At 47.0% G+C, this 23,364-nt stretch overlaps 1 protein-coding gene across 4 annotated transcripts in view; it reads left to right on the top strand.

Moving 5' to 3' along the window:
• Nucleotides 1-23,364, top strand: part of NBAS (NBAS subunit of NRZ tethering complex) — an 890,452-nt gene that overhangs the window by 740,042 nt on the left and 127,046 nt on the right. For all 4 annotated transcript variants that reach the window (XM_088451840.1, XM_088451839.1, XM_088451841.1 and 1 more), the window contains one exon: nucleotides 3,999-4,143. In XM_088451840.1, the coding sequence (XP_088307966.1) occupies nucleotides 3,999-4,143 (145 nt within the window). The remainder of the gene's footprint in view (nucleotides 1-3,998; nucleotides 4,144-23,364) is intronic.

Genomic DNA, 23,364 nt, shown 5'->3' with positions numbered 1-23,364 from the left:
ACATATAGAAACCGTTGTAATTCCTACACCGTTCACCTGATTTGGATGTAATTACCCTCAAATTAAATCTGAAAGTCTGCAGTTAAAGCACATCTTGTTTGTTTCATTTCAAAGCCATTGTGGTGGTGAATAGAGGACAAAATATGAAAATTCTGTCAATGTCCCAATATTTATGGACCTGACTGTATATATTATATATTCACTTACATGCAGATGTGTCCTCATACATCTAGCCTCAATACCCCACACAGCACGACTTGCCTGGTGTGAGTGAGCCGCCAGTTCCCGTGCTACTCTGCTAGTGCTCAGTGTCTGTTTTGCCGAAAATGTGTCTAAGAGGTAATATAATGCACCACCAGACTGTGCTGAGTAATGTGATATGTGACACCTGTATATCTGTGTGCTCCTGAGTCTGTATATGGGAGACTGTGCTGAGTAATGTGATATGTGACACCTGTATATCTGTGTGCTCCTGAGTCTGTATATAGGAGACTGTGCTGAGTAATGTGATATGTGACACCTGTATATCTGTGTGCACCTGAGTCTGTATATGGGAGACTGTGCTGAGTAATGTGATATGTGACACCTGTATATCTGTGTGCTCCTGAGTCTGTATATGGGAGACTGTGCTGAGTAATGTGATATGTGACACCTGTATATCTGTGTGCTCCTGAGTCTGTATATAGGAGACTGTGCTGAGTAATGTGATATGTGACACCTGTATATCTGTGTGCTCCTGAGTCTGTATATGGGAGACTGTGCTGAGTAATGTGATATGTGACACCTGTATATCTGTGTGCTCCTGAGTCTGTATATGGGAGACTGTGCTGAGTAATGTGATATGTGACACCTGTATATCTGTGTGCTCCTGAGTCTGTATATAGGAGACTGTGCTGAGTAATGTGATATGTGACACCTGTATATCTGTGTGCTCCTGAGTCTGTATATGGGAGACTGTGCTGAGTAATGTGATATGTGACACATGTATATCTGTGTGCTCCTGAGTCTGTATATAGGAGACTGTGCTGAGTAATGTGATATGTGACACCTGTATATCTGTGTGCACCTGAGTCTGTATATGGGAGACTGTGCTGAGTAATGTGATATGTGACACCTGTATATCTGTGTGCTCCTGAGTCTGTATATGGGAGACTGTGCTGAGTAATGTGATATGTGACACCTGTATATCTGTGTGCTCCTGAGTCTGTATATAGGAGACTGTGCTGAGTAATGTGATATGTGACACCTGTATATCTGTGTGCTCCTGAGTCTGTATATGGGAGACTGTGCTGAGTAATGTGATATGTGACACCTGTATATCTGTGTGCTCCTGAGTCTGTATATGGGAGACTGTGCTGAGTAATGTGATATGTGACACCTGTATATCTGTGTGCTCCTGAGTCTGTATATAGGAGACTGTGCTGAGTAATGTGATATGTGACACCTGTATATCTGTGTGCTCCTGAGTCTGTATATGGGAGACTGTGCTGAGTAATGTGATATGTGACACATGTATATCTGTGTGCTCCTGAGTCTGTATATAGGAGACTGTGCTGAGTAATGTGATATGTGACACCTGTATATCTGTGTGCACCTGAGTCTGTATATGGGAGACTGTGCTGAGTAATGTGATATGTGACACCTGTATATCTGTGTGCTCCTGAGTCTGTATATGGGAGACTGTGCTGAGTAATGTGATATGTGACACCTGTATATCTGTGTGCTCCTGAGTCTGTATATGGGAGACTGTGCTGAGTAATGTGATATGTGACACCTGTATATCTGTGTGCGTCTGAGTCTGTATATGGGAGACTGTGCTGAGTAATGTGATATGTGACACTTGTATATCTGTGTGCACCTGAGTCTGTATATGGGAGACTGTGCTGAGTAATGTGATATGTGACACCTGTATATCTGTGTGCTCCTGAGTCTGTATATGGGGGACTGTGCTGAGTAATGTGATATGTGACACCTGTATATCTGTGTGCTCCTGAGTCTGTATATGGGGGACTGTGCTGAGTAATGTGATATGTGACACCTGTATATCTGTGTGCTCCTGAGTCTGTATATGGGGGACTGTGCTGAGTAATGTGATATGTGACACCTGTATATCTGTGTGCTCCTGAGTCTGTATATGGGAGACTGTGCTGAGTAATGTGATATGTGACACCTGTATATCTGTGTGCTCCTGAGTCTGTATATAGGAGACTGTGATGAGTAATGTGATATGTGACACTTGTATATCTGTGTGCTCCTGAGTCTGTATATGGGGGACTGTGCTGAGTAATGTGATATGTGACACCTGTATATCTGTGTGCTCCTGAGTCTGTATATGGGGGACTGTGCTGAGTATTGTGATATGTGACACCTGTATATCTGTGTGCTCCTGGGTCTGTATATGGGAGACTGTGCTGAGTAATGTGATATATGACACCTGTATATCTGTGTGCTCCTGAGTCTGTATATGGGGGACTGTGCTGAGTAATGTGATATGTGACACCTGTATATCTGTGTGCTCCTGAGTCTGTATATGGGGGACTGTGCTGAGTAATGTGATATGTGACACCTGTATATCTGTGTGCTCCTGAGTCTGTATATGAAGCATAACGGAACTTGGAATGAGAAAGGCTGCTGCTGCTACATTGCAGCGCTTCCTCTACAGATTCAGAGACTCAGTCACACTCAGATACACAAGTGTTGCATATCAAATTATTCGGCATAGTCTGCTGGTGCTTCCTAGACATACACTGTTGTGTGTGTGACTTAGACTCATTTTCGGCAAAACAAATACGCCAGTTGCTGGCAGAGTCTCACGGGACCTGGTGCGACAAGAGGGGCTTTTTAGCGTGACTGCAGCAGAGAAGTATAAAGACACATCTGTACATATGAATTAGAATTTTGTGACCATTCTTTATATATGAATTAAATATACCAAAGAGCTTAGATGTTCGGTCCAGGTGTAAAATGCTGATAAATGAGAGCTTCTACATATATATACAATATGATTATTGGGGATCGGTGTGCTTTACTGCCAGCCTCATGGCCGGCGGTTCAAATCCCGACAGCGGAAGCCCGGCAGTGAAGATCCCGACAGCAGCTAAGGTAAGTATATAATCTAACCTAACCCACCCCCCTATCCCTCCCTTAGGGGTGCCTAAACCTAACCCCCCCCTTCCCCGCTGCCTAAACCAAAGTCTCCGGGGGGATGCCTAACCCCCCCTTTCCCTAGCCTAACTCCCTCGGGGGCTGCCTAACCCTAAGTCCCCCCCCTCCCTTCCCGACAGCTGCCCGGCTTACCTTCGATCATGATTCCGGGCTCCCGGCGTTAGGTAAAATGACAGGCGTTGGGATTTCGACGCCTGTCATTAGGCCCTTGCCGGTATTAGACAGTCTTGATGCCGACGGTCGGGATTTAGACCGTCGGCATTCCCGACTGCATCCCGATTACTGTTCTCTTTTATTTGTATTGCACTACAAGAGTTCCACAGTGTGATACAGAAACAGAGAGAGAGAGGTGCGAGTTTTCATTGCCCATAGGACAAAGGATCTGCTGCACATATGAGTTTATCTGCAAATAAACAATAATTATTTCCCCATCATTTAATTTTTTTAAATATATTTATATTTTTAGAAGTGATTGTGGATTTAGTTGCATGGCCTTTTTACACCATATTTAATAAGACAAAACTGTACTTTTGTAAATGTGCAGCTGACATTAGGATCTACATTATGTACCTTTGTGGTTACAGTACATCATTATGCTCAGAGGTAAATTTTACTCTGTTGCCCCATAAAATGCCTCCAGTGATCAGTAAATGAAGAGCGTATCCATCTTATTAGTGGGTAATGTAGCCCGTGTTCCCTCTATGCAGATTTAAACATTTTACCCATTGTAATGTAATGTGTGCCGCAACACATTTATACTATTGTCGTGCCAGCTCCCATAGCGCAGCCATTATGTCTGCAGCTCATCAAATGACGTTCTCTCTCTCTTTCAGTGCACGTCCAGAAGATAGTCCGTGGGTGAGATTGGTTAAGTCTATGCTTTCCAGCTGTGATGCTGAACAGAAAGAGGAAACTTCAGCCGAAATTTTAACGCTGTGCCGGTCTTTGTACAACGCTAGGCATGCCATCTCTACCGAGGTAGGAAGGTTTTACCACATTTTCTCCGTAGTTTTGTCATATTAGTAATTAACGATGCTAGAGATAGAAAAAGAAAACCACTACTGTATTTGCTTTCCCCAGGACGGCAGACAGGTTTGAAGCCTATTTTAAATGGATCTGTTGCCAGAACACTGTAGAGTCAGCCATTTTGTGGACTGAACCAAAATTAAGCATCCTCGGTGATGTCTCATGAATCTTAATTCATTCTTCATATATGATGCCTGCACTGTACAGCCAATGCCAAAAGTTTTGAGAATGACACAAGTATTGGTTTTCACAAAGTTTGCTGCTTCAGTGTTTTTAGACCTTTTTGTCGGATGTTACTATGGTATACTGAAGTAAGATTACAAGCATTTCATAAGTGTCAAAGGCTTTTATGGACAATTACATTAAGTTTATGCAAAGAGTCAATATTTGCAGTGCTGACCCTTCTTTTTCAAGACCTCTGCAATGCGCCCTGGCATGCTGTCACTCAACTTCTGGGCCACATACTGACTGATGGCCGCCCATTCTTGCCTAATCAGTGCTTGGAGTTTGTCAGAATTTGTGGGTTTTTGTTTGATCACCCGCCTCTTGAGGATTGACCACAAGTTCTCAATGGGATTAAGGTTTGGGGAGTTTCCTGGCCATGGACTCAAAATTTCGATGTTTTGTTCCCCCAATCTATTTAATTATCACTTTTCCCTTATGGCAAGGTGCTCCATCATGCTGGAATAGGCAATGTTCGTCACCAAACTGTTCTTGGATGGTTTTGAAAAGGTCTTGAAAAAGAGGTCTTGAAAAAGAAGGGTCAACACTGCAAATATTGAATCTCTGCATAAACTTAATGTAATTGTCAATAAAAGCCTTTGACACTTATGAAATACTTGTAATTTTACTTCAGTATACCATAGTAACATCTGACAAAAAGGTCTAAAAACAGTGAAGCAGAAAACTTTGTGAAAACCAATACATGTGTCATTCTCAACACTTTTGGCCATGGCTGTATGTGGATGATGGGTATTTTAGAGATGTGGGATTGCTGATTTTATACTATATGACTTCACGCAACTCTCTTCTGGCCTTGAAAGCTATGGGCAGATGCTATTCTTACATGGAGATCTGCCAGTGGCCCCTGTTGGAACATTGATGACAACCAGGGTTGGACTGGTCCACAGTGGAACAGGGAAAACCCAAAGTGGCCCCCACCTCCTCATCGAACGTCAGACTGTACACTCTAATTATATAGACATGTCCTTCCTCGTCTATCCTCCGTGCGTTATGAGTCGCGTTGCACAGGGCGCATGAGAGCCGCCGGCTCCTGTGTGATGCCAGCGTCTGGCATCTTTAGAAGCAAAAGCAGATTTTGCTGATTAAAATTATATGTGCCTTGTATGTTCTGTGTGCGGCCGAGTCTGTAAAATCATCACAACGGAACGTGGTGTGGGAAACAGCCGGTGACATGGTAACGTAGGATGTCGTGTGCAGATACAGCTGCAGTCGCACACAGAACTTATAAATGCCACATATCATTTTAATCAGCAAAGTCTGCATGTGCGTCTTATTCACATCGCATTGCGCATAAGACGTACTTGCGGTGAAAATGTTCCACGAAAAGACGCTCGGCATTAGTAAACTCTCACGGGACGAGGCGCGACTAGAAGGGCCGTTTAACGCGACTGCAGCAACAATGACGGAGGACACATCTGTGCATTATTCCTCTAATAGAGGTTCAGTTACCTGGTGGAGCAGGAACATGGATGAACATGGGTTTGTTTCTATAGAAACTACACCAAGATTCTCCCTCCTGCCAATCGAAATTAGCAGTTAGGTTAACAAATCTAATATGTGACCACATATTATTATTATTATCCTTTATTTATATGGCGCCACAAGTGTTCCGCAGCGCCTTACACAGTACATAAATGATTTGACAAGTGACTTACAATACAAAATAGGACAAGGACATGGATAATATACATTGCTACATTAGTGACCATAACACCTAGATATGCAACAGAGCGTAAGCAACCAAGTGTTAGGTGCCCTGGTGGGGGGTTATGCAGTAGGTGAAAGTAAAGTAAGGAGAAGCACAAGAGAGTAGAGGCCCTGCTCGTAAGAGCTTACATTCTAAAGGGGAGGGGCAGACAAACAGGTGTGACACAGATGGGGTAAACGGAGGAAGGAGCATGTTGCAGCAAGTTAAACAGCCCTTCTAGTCATGTCATGCCGTGCCGTGACTCGGTAGCGTTAATTTAATCAGAAGTAGATGCTTGTGCGTTCCAATCACACCACTGTGCGAATAAGACGCATTTGAAGGTAAAAATTCACACGAAAAGGCGCTTGGCGCTACCGAGTCACACACCACTCGCGCGTTACGTGTAAAGCTACTTGTAGCGCACGGAGGGTAGATGTATGTGGACACATCTAGAGGAATGTAGTTGTAAAAATAAAAAAATAACTAACACTTAAGGTCATCCCAGTGGCAATAACTTAGATAATTGAACCTTTTTTTTTTTTACAATGGCATATTTGGCCTTTACTTGAACTTATGCACTTCTTATTGAGTTTCAGACACTAGCTGGTGTGTACCAGGGTCCCCCATCATATGTAGAGTGCATTAATGTGGTATGTATAGACAGGATCACTATCGTGCTTAAACTTTATCATGTGCTTATACTGCATTGCCAGGACTATGGTGTATTCATGACAATGCATAATCTGATAGACTACACTGCATGAACTATCCATATTTACTGTACACCTATCAGTCATAAGATTAAAACCACCTGCCTAAAATTGTGTAGGTCCCCCTCGTGCCGCCAAAACAGCTCTGACCTGTCGAGGCAGGGACTCCACAAGACCTCTGAAGGTGTCCTGTGGTGTCTGGTACCAAGACGTTAGCTGCAGATCCTTTAAGTCCTGTAAGTTGCGAGGTGGGGCTTACATGGCTCAGACTTGTTTTTCCAGCACATACCATACATGCTCGAAAGGATTATGATCTGGGGAATTTAGAGGCCAATTTAACACCTTGAACTCTTTGTCATGTTCCGCAAACCCTTTCCGAACAATTTCTGCTGAAAGAAGTCATTGCAATGAGAGGAATACCGTTGCCATATAGGGTGTACTTGGTCTGCAACAATGTTTAGGTAGGTGGTACGTGTCATAGTAACATCCACATGAATGCCAGGACCCAAGGTTTCCCAGCAGAACATTGCCCCGAGTATCACACTGTCTCCCGCGGCTTGCCTTCTTCCCATAGTGATCCTGGTGCCATCTCTCACCCAGGTAATTGACCCAAACGCCCCAGCCGTCCACATGATGTAAAATAAAAAAACGATTAATCAGACCAGGCCACCTTCTTCCATTGCTCCATGATCCAGTTCTGGCATTTTTGGTGGTTGACAGGACTCAGCATATACCAACCTGTGCCTATGCAGCCCCATATGCAGCAAATTGCTAAGTGTACTCTGACACCTGTCTATCATAGCCAGCATTCATTTTTTCAGCAACTTATGCTACAGTAGCTCTTCTGTGGGATCAGACCAGACGGACTTGGCTTCGCTCTCCACACGCATCAGGGCGACCATGACCCTGTCGCCGGTTCACCGGTTGTCCTACCTAGAACCACTTTTGGCAGGTACTAACCACTGCATACCAGGAACACCCCACAACACCTGCCGTTTTGGAGATGCTCTGACCCAGCCATCTAGCCATCACAATTTGGCCCCTGTCAAAGTCGCTCAGATCCTACACTTGCCCATTTTACCTGCTTCCAACACATCATCTTCAATAACTGACTGTTCCCACCCCTTGGCAGGTGCCATTGTAACTAGATAATCAATGTTACTCACTTCACCTGTCAGTGGTTTTAATGTTGTCACTGATGGGTGTATCTATTTATAAAGGGGCACAGACCAGGTACTGAAGTATCCATGTTGTCTGCAGGCTATGTCCTATCTAATGATTGGCCAAGCCTCTGTAGTGACTGGTCACACCCGCTAAGCATCTACCATTGCATTCCCCTGGTGGGTCCTTCATACCCCAATCACAACAAAAAAATTTGACTAAAGGGAATTATCTACAGTGGCTCCCTTCAGATACATCCCATTCTTGTGACATATACTGTATGCAAAGCTCAGTAACAGGTGGGACAAATATAGAATACTCAGCCATATGTCTGGTGACCAGTACACAGTTATTGAGCCCAGTCTGCGGACACATGTACAATGTTAAACATAAGGGATTAGGTATAGAAAGCTGAATCATGTCAGTTACCGAGCCCAATCTGCGGACATCAGGCCTGATTAAAAGATGGACGCAATGCCGAAATTATTCCGCAGTTGAGCGATCATCGGTGATCTGCGCATGCAAAATGAATCGCACTGTGCATGCGACATTACAATACCATCAGCGGTCACAGCGAGGATTTGGCCGCAGTGTGATTGACAGTCATGGAGCGTTTGTGGGAGGTCACTGGAGTGGCGGCACAAAAGCAGGTGTGTTCCAACGGCTTTAGGGGAGTGTCGCAGACTGCAACTGTGATCCAGTACGCAGTAACAATGTCTACGCGCCTCAGTTCTTGCTGCCTTTCTGCGCGCCCACAGGGTTACTCAGAACTCCGGAAATTAACCTAGCTGTGACAGTTGCTGCATCTTTATACACAGTAGCTAGGATTTGTGAAGCCGCCGGTGGGCATCTCAGTACCACTGTGTACAAATTTACAGCAGCGGTGGCATAAGGGTCCTTCTCTGCATCACGCCCATATAGATAGATCCACATACAGCCATCCTGCGAGCGCTGCGTGACTCGGTACAGCTTGAGCGTCTTGACGTGCATCTTTTTTTCCCTTAAATTGCGTCTCTTTCGCAAAGCGATGCTAATAGGATGCACAAGCAGCTTCAGCTGATTAACATGATATGCGGGTGCCTATATTATAGATATATAAATATATGTAAAATAGAAATGAATCGGATACAGTAGATGTGGATTAGATAAAGAACAGATAGGCAGGTTGGAGATATAGCATAACCAGTGGCGAATCTTACTAGGGGCTGCGAGTCTGCAGCCCCTCCCCCAGTAAAATCCTCCACTGTTCAGTGAGCGCACTGGCTTCACTGTGACTGAAGGTGGCTTCCTATTGGAAGTGCCACCTGCCAGTCACGCTGAAGACAGGCAGCAAGGGGGAGGTGTCTCCTCCCCCTGGGACTGCCAGCCCGGGCTGCAATCAGCAGAGAGCGGAAGCCGCTGCTCTGCCTTTCGGGCAGCCCTACAGGGCTTCTCGGGGCTGCAACCAATGCAGCCCCGAGAAGCTGGTGTTGGGCGTGCGCATGCGCGGCGCCACCACCGCTCATTCGCAGGTCCCGACGCCTGCCAGATTCATTGAGCAGGCGCGGGGCCCAGGCCAGCAGCAGCGGCAGCCCTCCCCATAACTACTATCTTTGGAGTACCTTTGGCATTGATAGGGGGCATTGCTACACCCCTGGGGAGCCAGCCTAAGGCTGCCCTTTATCCCCCAGGCCCTTCAAAACATCCTTTGAATGCCACACACATCAGTGGCAGCTACATGAGCCACCCGTTCCCAGCTTCTCTGCTTCGCACAGTTAATGGTGAACGTCAGACACCTACAAACCTTTCTCACCTCGGGACAACTACAGTACAGTACAGGATATCAGGGCAGATGAGAGATGTGAGGCTTCAGGCTCCAGGTAACACGTCTGGCCTGGGAGCACTGAGGGTCTTATCAAAGTTGCACACAAGACTATTTTGCAGACGGATCTTGTGATTAGTAAGAACTGCACATTGCACCAGTGCAGAGCGCTCGCATCTACCAGCGACTCAGAATCATGTGCACCTCCGTCGCATCTCACCTGCATCTGATTGGGCATAACTAGGTGGCAGCAGCACTGAGGGCGCATTGTCAGAATTGCAAACTACATAGAGGCGAGTGTACACAGCGATCCCTCTGATATCAGGCCGATCTCTTGTACCAGAGATAGGGCTGTTTGCAGGTGTAGACTGATAGTGAGGGTTGGGTACGAAATGCCGACGGTCGGGAAGCCGTCTGACTAAATACCGACGCCGCAAGCCTGAACACTGAAGATCCCAACTACCATCTCCGAGTCCCGTAGGTACAGGCCAGTCATTTCAGAGTCTGCCTTACCTATATGTGTTTTCTCTGCAATGGGAAACCTTTGAAGAAGTTGTTCCTCCCTAGGACTGCAGTTAGTATTCAGTTTTCACGAGGGAGATCACATGGTTTGGAGGATGCCTGTTTGCGTAGGAATATAACCAATGTGACTGTCATATAGCAGAGGTATGACCAGAGAGAGGGAGACAGCGAGAGACAGAGGGTGATAGGGAGAAGCATTGGATGATAGGGAAAGGGTGACAGCGAGAGACAGAGGGTGATAGGGAGAAGCATTGGATGATAGGGAAAGGGTGACAGCGAGAGACAGAGGGTGATAGGGAGAAGCATTGGATGATAGGGAAACGGTGACAACAAAAGGGTAACAGGGAGAGTCAGAGGGTAACAAACATGGTGATATGGAGAAGCATTGGGTGACATGGAGAGGGAAATAGGGCCCCCTCATTACCGCAATGCATCGGCTGCACCACTGGACATTCCCCCACTGATATGATGGGCCATGCAGTGATGGGGCCCGTACATGCCTGCAGTGCCCCCTGCATAACTGCAGCAGCAGCAGAGCAGCCAGCACTTACAGTTAGGATTGTCTGTGAGCCCCTAGTCCCCCCCTGTCACCAGGCCTGCAGATAAATGCATACAGTAGATGACTGTCATAAAACAGATCGGTATATAGAGAGATATGAGATACATATATATACAGTATATATGAGATATGTGTTTCTTATTTTAGAAACGTACACCTACAAATCAAACCCATCCAGGCTGATAGAGCTGTCTATGTGCATTGCTTGAAAGCATTTTTAGTGCTATTTGCTCCGTTTTTATAGCCCTGCCTGTGATGGCCTCTTCCATATAAAATGTTACCTTAGAATCGCTCTCTCACTCAGCGCAGGTTCTCTGCATCCTGCCAATTTAATGCCAGGCACACCGTATCCATGGTGATGTAATGCATTTTTGTTCGTGAAAGCTGGGAATCTCATCCAGACGTATAGCTTTGCATATGAATCCGCTGGTCGCGTAAATAGGATATATTGTGGATGAAAATCTCAGTACTGCGTGCTGGATTTCTGCTGGTGTTAAGGGTGACAGGCCGGAGGAAATCCACTTAAAACCTTGCTTTCCCGTCTGCTCCTAGTTATAGCATTGATACGTGTCACTTAGATGGTCAAAGCCGACAGCCATGGACTCTGACACTGCTTAACTCGCTAAACAAGCCATGACTTAATCCCATGTATCTCCAACAAGAAACTGAATCTCTGTACCACAAATCTCAGATTTGTTCTTTTCAGGCGTAATAACCTTGTCACCAGCGCTAGTTACAATGAAGATATTCTTTCCCTGGTTTTTCTCCTACGTTTCGTTTTAGTTACGCTTTCCTTTTTTAAATGAATCTTTTTATCCAGCGATATTACAGGTTTTCCCCCTTGGAACTAAGGGTCTGATTCAGACTCGCTCGCAAGCGGGTCGATGGTGGGGCATTGCGCACGCGCGAGCCCCGGAGCGAGTGAGAAATTAACTAGCTTCGGGACTCGCTACAAACGGGGCGGCTGTCGATGTTGATCGACAGCCCGCCCCATTTTGCAGGTGGGGAAGGGGGGTGGCTGGACAAACGGAGGCGTTCCTGAAGGAACGCCTGCCGTTTCTGAAGGAACGCCTGCCGTTTGTGGGCAGCCCTACTGACATCACTCGTGATGTCAGCAGTGAGCTTCCTGCTCTATTAGAGCAGGAAGCTCACTGGGGCTTGCGGGAACGAGACCCTACCACAAGGGTCTCTTCGTAAGCCTGATGGTCGCGACCATCACCTGGCCGCTCGCAAAAGCTGTGGGTGGTCACCCACAGCTTAGCGAGCGGCCAGGAGGCCGGGTCAACAAAAAAAAACGGCCGCCCTTATTCAGAGCAAGCGCTCGCTTTTTGCGAGCTCCTCTGAATCGGGCCCTAAATCTCTGTATTCCTTTTTAAAGTTCCAGGCAGCTGATCATACAATCCCAACTGTACTGCTCTAGTTTAATGGTACCCACTTCATCACTTGCATTGTTCATTCTAGCACCCTGCACCTGTCACAACCCGTGCAGTTCCTCTTTCCTGCCTGGGGCGTAGCTCTCTGCTCTGGTGCTTCTAGCACACACTGCTCTGTATCTCAGCAATTTGTTGTGTCCACTGAGTGTGCTAGAAGCACCAGAACACAGAGTGACACCCCAGGCAGTGAAGAGGAGCTGCACAGGTTGTAACAGGTGCAGGGTGCTAGAATAAACACTAATTTACACAAACTATTGTGTAAAGCAGGATTATTCAACATGCGGCCCTCCAGCTACTGTGGAACTACACACCCCAGCATACCCTGCATGAGTTTTGCTATTGAGACATGGTAAAACTGTGTTTAGCATGTGTAGTCCCACAACAGTTGGAGGACGACATGTTGAAAACACTAACAAATAATAGTTTTTTTTACTAATTAATTATTTTTATTAAATTCCTGACCAATGCACGGTCTGTATTGTATGTTCTTCCCGTATTTGCGTTGGTCCGGTTTTTTCCCACACTCCAAAAACACTAGTAAGTAAAATAAATAAAATAACCCTGTTGTGTATGCGTGTCCATATCATAGGGAATATAGATTGCAAGCTCCACTGGGGCAGGGACTGATGTGAATAACTGTATAGTACATAATTGTTTTTTTTATTAGCATTTATTACCATGTCTGTGAATCCAAGGTGCTTATAAATAGGATTGTAGTTAGTGGTCTATACGTAGATGAAGTATGCTGCTATAGAATGGGGCTTTTTATTTTCTTTGCGTATTTTATTGAAAGCAGAAAGAGAACTCGCCCAGTTTTGCAGTGTGCCAGCTCGTGTCTCCTGTGGCTGATGGAGCCTGGGGGAAATCAGATGTGCCGATTGGCTATACTCGCATTACAAGGAGACCGTCGCCGTATTTTAGCTTGGGCATGGTTCTTTTAGCCACAGGTGTCTTATTAGTAAATAAACGTTATTGTTTAATGGGGCTATTACATCAGGAATGTCAGATGATCGGCTAAGTCCTACATTTTACAAATCCTTGATTTGCCGATTCTTACCCAAGAATGATCGGATTTGGCGAATCCGGATTTTTAACATGCTGGCTTTTGATCATCCCCCCCCCAACAAATCACCGATCATCGGAGTCTGTTGGCAAATCAGCATAGGGGAATCGGCCCGTAAATGTACAGTGTGGGCTCATTATTAGTTCTAGTACCAAGTTTTCTAACTGTAACTCATATTTGAATAAACAAAGTGATTCTATACAAGAGAAAAAGATGAAGGTGGGAGGAATGTTTTCCTTTATAACAAAGCTGCTGTGGAATTCAGACAGAACAGAATACCCTTATACTTACAGTAACTTGTGCATTTCAGTGTTTGCATTGTTTAATGCTCTTCTTAGAAGTTATGGTCTTTTCACCATTTTATGAGAATAGTTAATTGTACTTCATGGTCAGTTTAAAAGTAAATAAAAAAACCATCAATTTGTATTAATATCCAAAGCCTGTGTGTTGCTGAGTGGAGTAATATACATGATGTGACCCTTACACCAGTCTGTGTTAAGAGGGTGGTGCTTCTCTATCTGAGAAGTCAAGCAAAGGGAATGACAGGCGCCCCACGGAAGGGGTAATAGTTTAGGTTCCTGATTTGCAGCCAGATGGAAGTGGAAGGAGTCAAAATGATCTTAGACATTTTAACTGGGCGGCAAATGGGCGCACGCTCGAAAGAGAACCAGCTTGTGGGCATGTTGACAGAGGACACCGAACCAGGCGTATGCCCAGGTAGGGAGCCGTTTTCATTTGTGTCTCCTGCACCTAGCATGGGGCAGGTGTAAGTGACAATAATAGTGATGACATCTGCTCTAGTGGACGGAGGGCTGGGGGCAGTACAATCACAGGGATCTGTGTGACTAAGAATACAGGCAGACACTGGCACTAGGATCACGCAGCCAGAATATGAAAGTTCTATGCAACCCAGAATCAGGCTCATAGTGTGTACTGTAAGCGGCAAACACAGGACATCCATGGGGTAGGGGCGTAACTAGACCTAGGGGGGGCCACATAGCAAATTGTTCACGCCCCCTCTCCCCCTGTCACTCACCTCCTGATCCTCACGGGCAGCTTCTCCTTTAGCAGTGTGCTGCTGCAGGCACATCTCCTCTCCCGACCGCTCCATCTCTATTCACTGACCTGCGCCTCCTCCCAGCATGAGGGGTCTATTTACTAAGCTATGTTAGGAGATAAAGTGAACAGTGATAAGGTACCAACCGATCAGCTCCAAACTGCCATGTCACAGGCTGTGTTTGAAAAATGGCTGTTAGGAGCTGATTGGCTGGTACAGTGGCGGAACTAGAGAGTGGTGGGCCCAGGTGCAAGAATATGCTTTGGGCCCCCTATGCAGTGTCCTACATAGTGGTACCCCTATGCAATGCCCCTTATATAGTGCCCCCTGTAGTAGCCCCCCACTCCTCTGTGCAGTGCCCCCAGTAGTAGTGTCCCCCCTATGTGCAGTACCCCTAGTAGTAGTTCCAACTATGTGCAGTGCCCCCAGAAGTAGTTCTTCCTATGTGCAGTGCCCCCAGTAGTAGTCACCCCCTATGTGCAGTGCCCCAGTAGTAGTTCCCCGTATGTGCAGTGTCCCCAGTAGTAGTTCCCCCTATGTTCAGCACCCCCAGTAGTAGTCCCCGCTGTGTGCAGTGCCCCCAGTAGTAGTTCCTCCTAGGTACAGGGCCCCCAGTAGTAGTCCCCGCTTTGTGCAGTGCCCCCAGTAGTCGTCCACGCTTTGTGAAGTGCCCCCAGTAGTAGTTCCCCCTATGTGCAGTGCCCCCAGTAGTAGTTCCCTCTAGGTGCAGTGCCCCCAGTAGTAGTCCCCCCTATGTGCAGTGCCCCCAGTAGTAGTCCCCACTATGTGCAGTGCCCCCAGTATTAGTCCCCCTCATGTGCAGTGCCCCCAGTAGTAGTCCCCACTATGTGCAGTGCCCCCAGTAGTAGTCCCCGCTATGTGCAGTGCCCCCAGTAGTAGTCCCCCCTATGTGCAGTGCCCCCAGCAGTAGCCCCCCTATGTGCAGTGCCCCCAGCAGTAGCCCCCCTATGTGCAGTGCCCCAAGTAGTAGTCCCCCCTATATGCAGTGCCCCAAGTAGTAGTCCCCCCTATATGCAGTGCCCCAAGTAGTAGTCCCCCCTATATGCAGTGCCCCCAGTAGTAGTCCCCTCTATGTGCAGTGCCCCCAGTAGTAGTCCCCTCTATGTGCAGTGCCCCCAGTAGTAGTCCCCTCTATGTGCAGTGCCCCCAGTAGTAGCCCCCCACTCCTCTGTGCAGTGCCCCCAGTAGTAGTGTCCCCCCTATGTGCAGTACCCCTAGTAGTAGTTCCAACTATGTGCAGTGCCCCCAGAAGTAGTTCTTCCTATGTGCAGTGCCCCCAGTAGTAGTCACCCCCTATGTGCAGTGCCCCAGTAGTAGTTCCCCGTATGTGCAGTGTCCCCAGTAGTAGTTCCCCCTATGTTCAGCACCCCCAGTAGTAGTCCCCGCTGTGTGCAGTGCCCCCAGTAGTAGTTCCTCCTAGGTACAGGGCCCCCAGTAGTAGTCCCCGCTTTGTGCAGTGCCCCCAGTAGTCGTCCACGCTTTGTGAAGTGCCCCCAGTAGTAGTTCCCCCTATGTGCAGTGCCCCCAGTAGTAGTTCCCTCTAGGTGCAGTGCCCCCAGTAGTAGTCCCCCCTATGTGCAGTGCCCCCAGTAGTAGTCCCCACTATGTGCAGTGCCCCCAGTATTAGTCCCCCTCATGTGCAGTGCCCCCAGTAGTAGTCCCCACTATGTGCAGTGCCCCCAGTAGTAGTCCCCGCTATGTGCAGTGCCCCCAGTAGTAGTCCCCCCTATGTGCAGTGCCCCCAGCAGTAGCCCCCCTATGTGCAGTGCCCCAAGTAGTAGTCCCCCCTATATGCAGTGCCCCAAGTAGTAGTCCCCCCTATATGCAGTGCCCCCAGTAGTAGTCCCCTCTATGTGCAGTGCCCCCAGTAGTAGTCCCCTCTATGTGCAGTGCCCCCAGTAGTAGTCCCCGCTATGTGCAGTGCCCCCAGTAGTAGTCCCCCCTATGTGCAGTGCCCCCAGTAGTAGTCCCCGCTATGTGCAGTGCCCCCAGCAGTAGTCCCCCCTATGTGCAGTGACCCCAGTAGTAGTCCCCCCTATGTGCAGTGCCCCCAGCAGTAGCCCCCGCTATGTGCAGTGCCCCCAGTAGTAGTCCTCCCTATGTGCAGTGCCCCCAGTAGTAGTCCCCCCTATGTGCAGTGCCCCCAGTAGTAGTCCTCCCTATGTGCAGTGCCCCCAGTAGCATTTCTCCCTATATGCAGTGCCCCCAGTAGCAGTCCTCCCTTTGTGCAGTGCCCCCAGTAGTAGTCCTCCCTATGTGCAGTGCACCCAGTAGTAGTCCTCCCTATGTGCAGTGCACCCAGTAGTAGTCCTCCCTATGTGCAGTGCACCCAGTAGTAGTCCTCCCTATGTCCAGTGTCCCCAGTAGTAGTCCTCCCTATGTGCAGTGCCCCCAGTAGTAGTCCTCCCTATGTGCAGTGCCCCCAGTAGCAGTCCTCCCTTTGTGCAGTGCCCCAGTAGTAGACCCCGCTATGTGCAGTGCCCCTAGTAGTAGTCCTCCCTATGTGCAGTGCACCCAGTAGTAGTCCTCCCTATGTCCAGTGTCCCCAGTAGTAGTCCCCACTATGTGCAGTGCCCCCAGTAGTAGTCCCCACTATGTGCAGTGCCCCCAGTAGTAGTCCCCACTATGTGCAGTGCCCCCAGTAGTAGTCCTCCCTATGTGCAGTGCCCCCAGTAGTAGTCCTCCCTATGTGCAGTGCCCCCAGTAGTAGTCCTCTCTATGTGCAGTGCCCCCAGTAGCAGTCCTCCCTATGTGCAGTGCCCCCAGTAGCAGTCCTCCCTATGTGCAATGCCCCCAGTAGCAGTCCTCCCTATGTGCAGTGCCCCCAGTAGCAGTCCTCCCTTTGTGCAGTGCCCCCAGTAGTAGTCCCCGTTATGTGCAGTGCCCCCAGTAGTAGTCCTCCCTATGTGCAGTGCACCCAGTAGTAGTCCTCCCTATGTCCAGTGCCCCCAGTAGTAGTCCTCCCTATGTGCAGTGCCCCCAGTAGTAGTCCTCCCTATGTGCAGTGCCCCCAGTAGCAGTCCTACCTATGTGCAGTGCCCCCAGTAGTAGTGAGCCAGTAGAACAAACATACACAAAAAAAAACAGTTACCGGAATCCCCGCTCCTGCACCCGCCGCAGTCTGCTTCTCCATCCTCCTGACCCGCTCTCGCTCTGCACTATGGGAGAGACATCATGACGTCTCTCCCATCACCCACTACGGGAGCCAGAAGGCGGAGCTCATGAGTGACCTCCAGCCCTGCTCCTTCCATGGACGTAGCAGCCAATGAGAGTCTATCTGACTCTCATTGGCTGCCAGAACAAACACACCGCCGCCGGGTAGTATGAGTTTACTACCCGGGGCCGACAGCGGTGTTTGTTGTGTAGTGCAGACTGCACTCACTGCGGTCCGCACTACACTGTGGGGCCCGGGGGAAACTGGTGGCGGGTGAAGCGGCGCTGTTGGCTGCAGGGGCTATGGGCCCCTGCACCACAGCGGGCCCTGATGCAAGCCACTGGCTGCACCACCGCTAGTTCCGCCACTGGGCTTGTACCTTACCACTGTTCACTTTTATCTCCTAGCAAAGCTTAGTAAATAGACCCCTTAGTGAGGGAAGACGGAGCCGGCCCGTAAAGCACACTGCCAAGTAAGAAGAGGCTGTCCACGGGAATCAGGAGGTGAGCACGTAGCTGGCAGAATAACTGGTTGCATGGGGAGGCCCCGGACATGGACCAGGCCCCATAGCAGCCGTACCCCCTGCACCCTACTGTAGCTATGCCTATGCATAGGAGGTTTTCATATACTTAATTTTGGAGGGAGTGTGATCATCATATGGAGAGGGTGTTTAAGTGGCATGTTTGGCTTGTGCACAATATATCTTTCTTTATATATGGACCAAAAGGAGGATCAGTGGAACTTCTATTAGACAAGACTCCATGCTCTCCGATTTTTAAGGCTCAGTTTATAAATTTAACTCAGTAAATTGTCAGTTATTGGCGTGTTTCTCCGAGACAGTACAGTGTGGCATGTTGGAGACATGTGCCCACAAGATTGCCATCTGCACAAATGGACTTGCCTTATCCCTAAATCAGGCCCATAGTCTGCAGAAATATATTGTGTGGATTAATTATGCATACATGTTCTTGTTGTAGAGGCAGTCCCTGTAATATCACTGCAGCTTAACTGACTGAAATTTTAGCTTTTTGACCTACTTCCGATCCCATTAGGACACTTTTAAAAACACGTGGCTGCAGTATAATCCATAAAGCTGCCTATATAAGTCTTTTACTAATAAAAAAAGATAAAAGGTAGAATTAGATTTTTTTCATGTATTAGCGAATCATAAATTGCTGAAGTGTTTAATCTGATTGAGAACCATGAAATGGCGCAGATACTAGATAGTGCTGTTTTGCAAGGTTACCAACAGAAAATAACTATAATGGGGTTACGTTTCCTGAAAGATGTACAATTTTTATTGTGCTTCACTAATAATAGTCTCTTTCCTAGTATAGTGCTTGGTCGCCTTTAACTTTAAAAAACAGCTTGCTATAAAATACTGCTTGGCATTATTCATACTTTGGACCATGTAAACAGGTAATTCTACAGTGTTCCAAAGAAACATGCCAAGTCATCCTTGTTGTTTCCCAGTAGAATAAAGTGTTGCTAACACAAGGCTGGCGGCAGTTCTATAAACAGGTCTTGTATTCACTATAAATCAAGAACATAATCTATTTCCCTGGTATCCAAATTTATTATCAGTATTTTGTGAGGCGTAAGCTTTATTGGGATAACAGAAATCACAGGGAGCTTTTGCATTCCATCCAGGGGTTTATTTCAGTGCCAGTTACCATGTGTACTGACTGGGAACCAGTGAGACCCACACAAGTGCGAGCAAGCCTTAGCCGAGTACAGGGCACTGGAATCAAAAACTATCCCAGAAAAATTGCCTATTTTTTGTTTGAGAGGTTGCATGCATAAAGAAAAAAGGAAAGTACTGTAATTGCTTAGTAAAAACTTGTTTATTTAATATTATTACAATGCTCATATTCCACAGTGGTCAGCTGGGAGAATTTCAACAAAAGGCTTGCAAGTAAAAACATAGTAAGTAGAGCAGGTCAGATTTAGACTATTCTGCATTTAGCTGCAAAATGTCATTCTTTCAGCTCTATTCATTTATATATATAAAGCTGAAGAGTGATAAAAATGATGTCATCACGTTGGAATGTAATGACAGTTGGTGTGAACTCTAACCCCTCCCACCAATGTCAGTGATGTCACTTCCATAGAGTTCCGGCATAACACACATCTGCAGTCTCCAAACATTTGTTATTTCCCATACTTACTCATCATACACCACCTCATGAGATGATAACACAGACACTCCTGGTGATCACCCAATAACAACATCACAATATTGTCCATATCCTAAAATGTATAATTGTACAGAAGAAAGGAAATAGAGACACACAGATGCACAGGCCACATACAGAAAGAAAATACACTCTGTAGAGGAGAAATGACGAGGACGTTCCAAACAGTACAATAGTAGAGATGAAAAGAAACAAAGGTAACACTAAAGATAATCTATGTCACTGGTCGGGGAACAGGGGTAAATTACCCCAAATGGGGCAAAAAATAAATTCCTGGTGGTAATGGACAGACAGCCGGGCATACATATTAATCATTGCGTGCCCGGCTGTCCGTCCATTACCCCCAGGAATGGAGGTCACTGGCGCGGGGTGTGGTCCAGTGACCTCCAGCCCGGGGCCGCAGGGAGGCTCTAAGCCGGACGCCCACTGAGATGATATTACCAGCGGGCGCCCGGCTCCTTCCCTGCAGCGCCGCGTTAGCCGGTCGCTGGAGTTCTCTTCTGAAGTTCAGCTTCCTGCTCTCCCCATGCGCACTATGGGAGAGACGTCCTGACGTCTCTCCCATAGTGGTAATGGACGGACAGCCGGGCACGCAGTGATTAATATGCATGCCCGGCTGTCCGTCCATTACCAGCAGGAATTTATTTTTTGCCCCATTTATTTTCATGACGTCTCTCCCATAGTTCCGAGGAGCTGCCGGGCGGACAGGATGGTGGCGGATGCAGGAGCAGCACTACAGGGGCACTTTATGGGTGCACTACTAAAGGGGCATTATATGGGGGCTCTACTACAGGGGCATTATATGGGGGCTCTACTACAGGGGCACTATATGGGGGCACTGCTACAGGGGCATTATATGGGGGCACTGTTACAGGGACATTATATGGGGGCACTACTACAGGGGCATTATATGGGGGCACTACTACAGGGGCATTATATGGGGGCACTACTACAGGGACATTATATGGTGGAACTACTATATGATTTCCTTCCCTTTAAATCAAGGGGGTAACAACGGCGTATCTAAATATATTTTGGGGTGAAAGGTAAAAAAACCCTGACCCCTGATCTATGTAAAAAAAAAGTAATGATAAGAAAGACAATTAATTATATAGGGAAAAGTGGAGTAAGAGGGGGAGAGAAAGAGAGGGCTGGGGGCTCTGAAGAGAGAGTGGAGGAAAGAGAGACGGAAAAAAACTCCAGGGACAACATGTAATAGACTATAAATTCAGCAGCAAACGGGACCTGAAAGGCTGTGGGAAAGTTTTATCAAACCTTCTGAAGGTGACAGTGGAGGTGTTGCTTCACTTGTCCTCTTTAGAAGGATACCCACATACAAACTCCTCACAGATAGTGCCCTGATAGGGAATCACACCCTTGACCCAGTGCTGTGAGACAGCAATGCTAAGCACCGTGTCGCTCAATACTTTAGAATTGTAAATCTATTGGTGACGCTATTCCTATTTGTATCATCCTCCGTTCTCTCTCGTTCTGATAATTTTTATACTGAGACTGCGCTTCCAGCTATCCCCCCTTCCCTTCACAATGGTGCTAATTGCCCTCTCGGCCCAGGGAGCACCAGGCATTAGTGAAATTGCTCAACAAGAAACTTATCCTGGAAATAGAGTTCAGAGGTTACTTAGATTTCTGCAAGGGTTATAGCACCTCACCCTTTTGATATTTTACAAGTGAGGCAGATTATTTGCCAAAGGCCAATTTACTCGGGAGAAGTTATCTTTTATATAGTAAGAAGAGAGGAGCAATGTTCAGCGTGTTGGGTTGATTGCCAGCTGCATTGATGGAAGTGACGTGCTTCCATAGCTCAGAGTCTCATAGCACGGAGGAGATAATTGTGGATTGTGAGGTTTTAATGAACACTGCCATGAAAGGAGCCGATATCATCATCTTTTTTTTGTCCGTCTGTGATTTTCAGTCCCTTCAAACCTCCACAGGCTGAGAGAGACATTTTCTTTCGGGGGGTTGTCTGTTATATTTTGTGGAGCTCAGATGTCACTGAAATGAAAGCAATAAATGTATCTGGCCTTGGACCAGCGATGACTTTCTCCCTGTGCTTTTCTAACAAAGCTCACCACATTTGTCATCTGATGATTCTCTACTTTTGTGGGCTCCTGTATAATTAAATAACTGCAGTATTTCATTTTCCTCTTCACATCTCATTTGGTAATATCATTCATTCCAGCTGTTATAAAAAGTCTATCTATAGTTTTTTGGGGTTTTTTTGCACTTAAAGTGACTCTTGGAACGTCCCTATTAAATAGCTTGTTGAGTGCTATGGGTCCATAAGGCTTTCAGCATTATAATCTGTACATATTAAAAATCCACTTTGAAATACTGGACAACTATTTTACCAACGTCAGGATCTGCAAAGAAAGTTAATGTGCAGCTTGTTGTCAGCACATAACGAAGGTAGCCATTCTGTTTGTTTGCATCATTATTAGATACCATAAGAGCCAATGACATCACTGACGCACGAGAATGCAGCCTATCACCTCACTAGGAATCTGTGACATCACCGAGGCACTAGAATGCAGCCTATCAACTCACTAGGAATCTGTGACATCATCGAGGCACTAGAATGCAGCCTATCACCTCACTAGGAATCTGTGTCATCACTGAGGCACTAGAATGCAGCCTATCACCTCACTAGGAATCTGTGACATCACTGAGGCACTAGAATGCAGCCTATCATCTCACTAGGAATCTGTGTCATCACTGAGGCACTAGAATGCAGCCTATCACCTCACTAGGAATCTGTGACATCACCGAGGCACTAGAATGCAGCCTATCACCTCACTAGGAATCTGTGACATCACTGAGGCACTAGAATGCAGCCTATCACCTCACTAGGAATCTGTGACATCTCTGAGGCACTACAATGCAGCCTATCACCTCACTATAGGGCCTATTAATCATCACTTAATTCTACAAAAGTACAAAATTAAGATTTTCACCTATGTTTGTGTAAATTAAGTGTAAGCCCCATTCATCATGAATGTAACGCAGGGGATATCACTGATATCTCCTGGTTACAATTCTCCCCTGATAATTACCACAGTCTCCATTCTATAGTATGAGGATGTGGAAATTATGAAATTTATCGAGTTCCAAAAAAGCTTTTTTTTTCGTTACTTGACAGTGATACTGTAAGACCGGGGCCGGACTGGCATATACACAGGTAAGTATACTATCCCTCCCCCCCCCCCCCCATTAACCCTAACCCTCCCTTAGTGGTGCCTAATCCCAACCTCCCCCCTAGTGCCTAACCCTAATCTCCCCCAGTTAGTGCCTAAACCTAAACACCCCTCCCCGCACCCTAAACCTAACCCTCCTGGGGGGGTGCCTAACCCTAACCTCCCCCCTAGTGCCTAACCCTAACCTTCCCCGGGGGGGTGCCTTTACCCTAAGTCCCCACGGGGGGGTTCCCTAAACCTAACCCCCCCCCATCCCCGGCTAAGTGTATACTTGGGATTAACATAGGCGTCAGTATTTCGACACCTATGTTAAATCCCTTGCCGGGAATACAGTGTTGGGATTGAGACCGGCAGC

The sequence above is a fragment of the Taudactylus pleione genome, unplaced genomic scaffold (genome assembly GCF_031769625.1).
Source record: "Taudactylus pleione unplaced genomic scaffold, aTauple2 ptg000030l, whole genome shotgun sequence".
In the NCBI taxonomy this organism is placed as follows: Eukaryota; Metazoa; Chordata; class Amphibia; order Anura; family Myobatrachidae; genus Taudactylus; species Taudactylus pleione.
The sequence above is the reverse complement of the archived record's forward strand: the minus strand, read 5'-3'. Positions and strand labels throughout refer to the sequence as shown.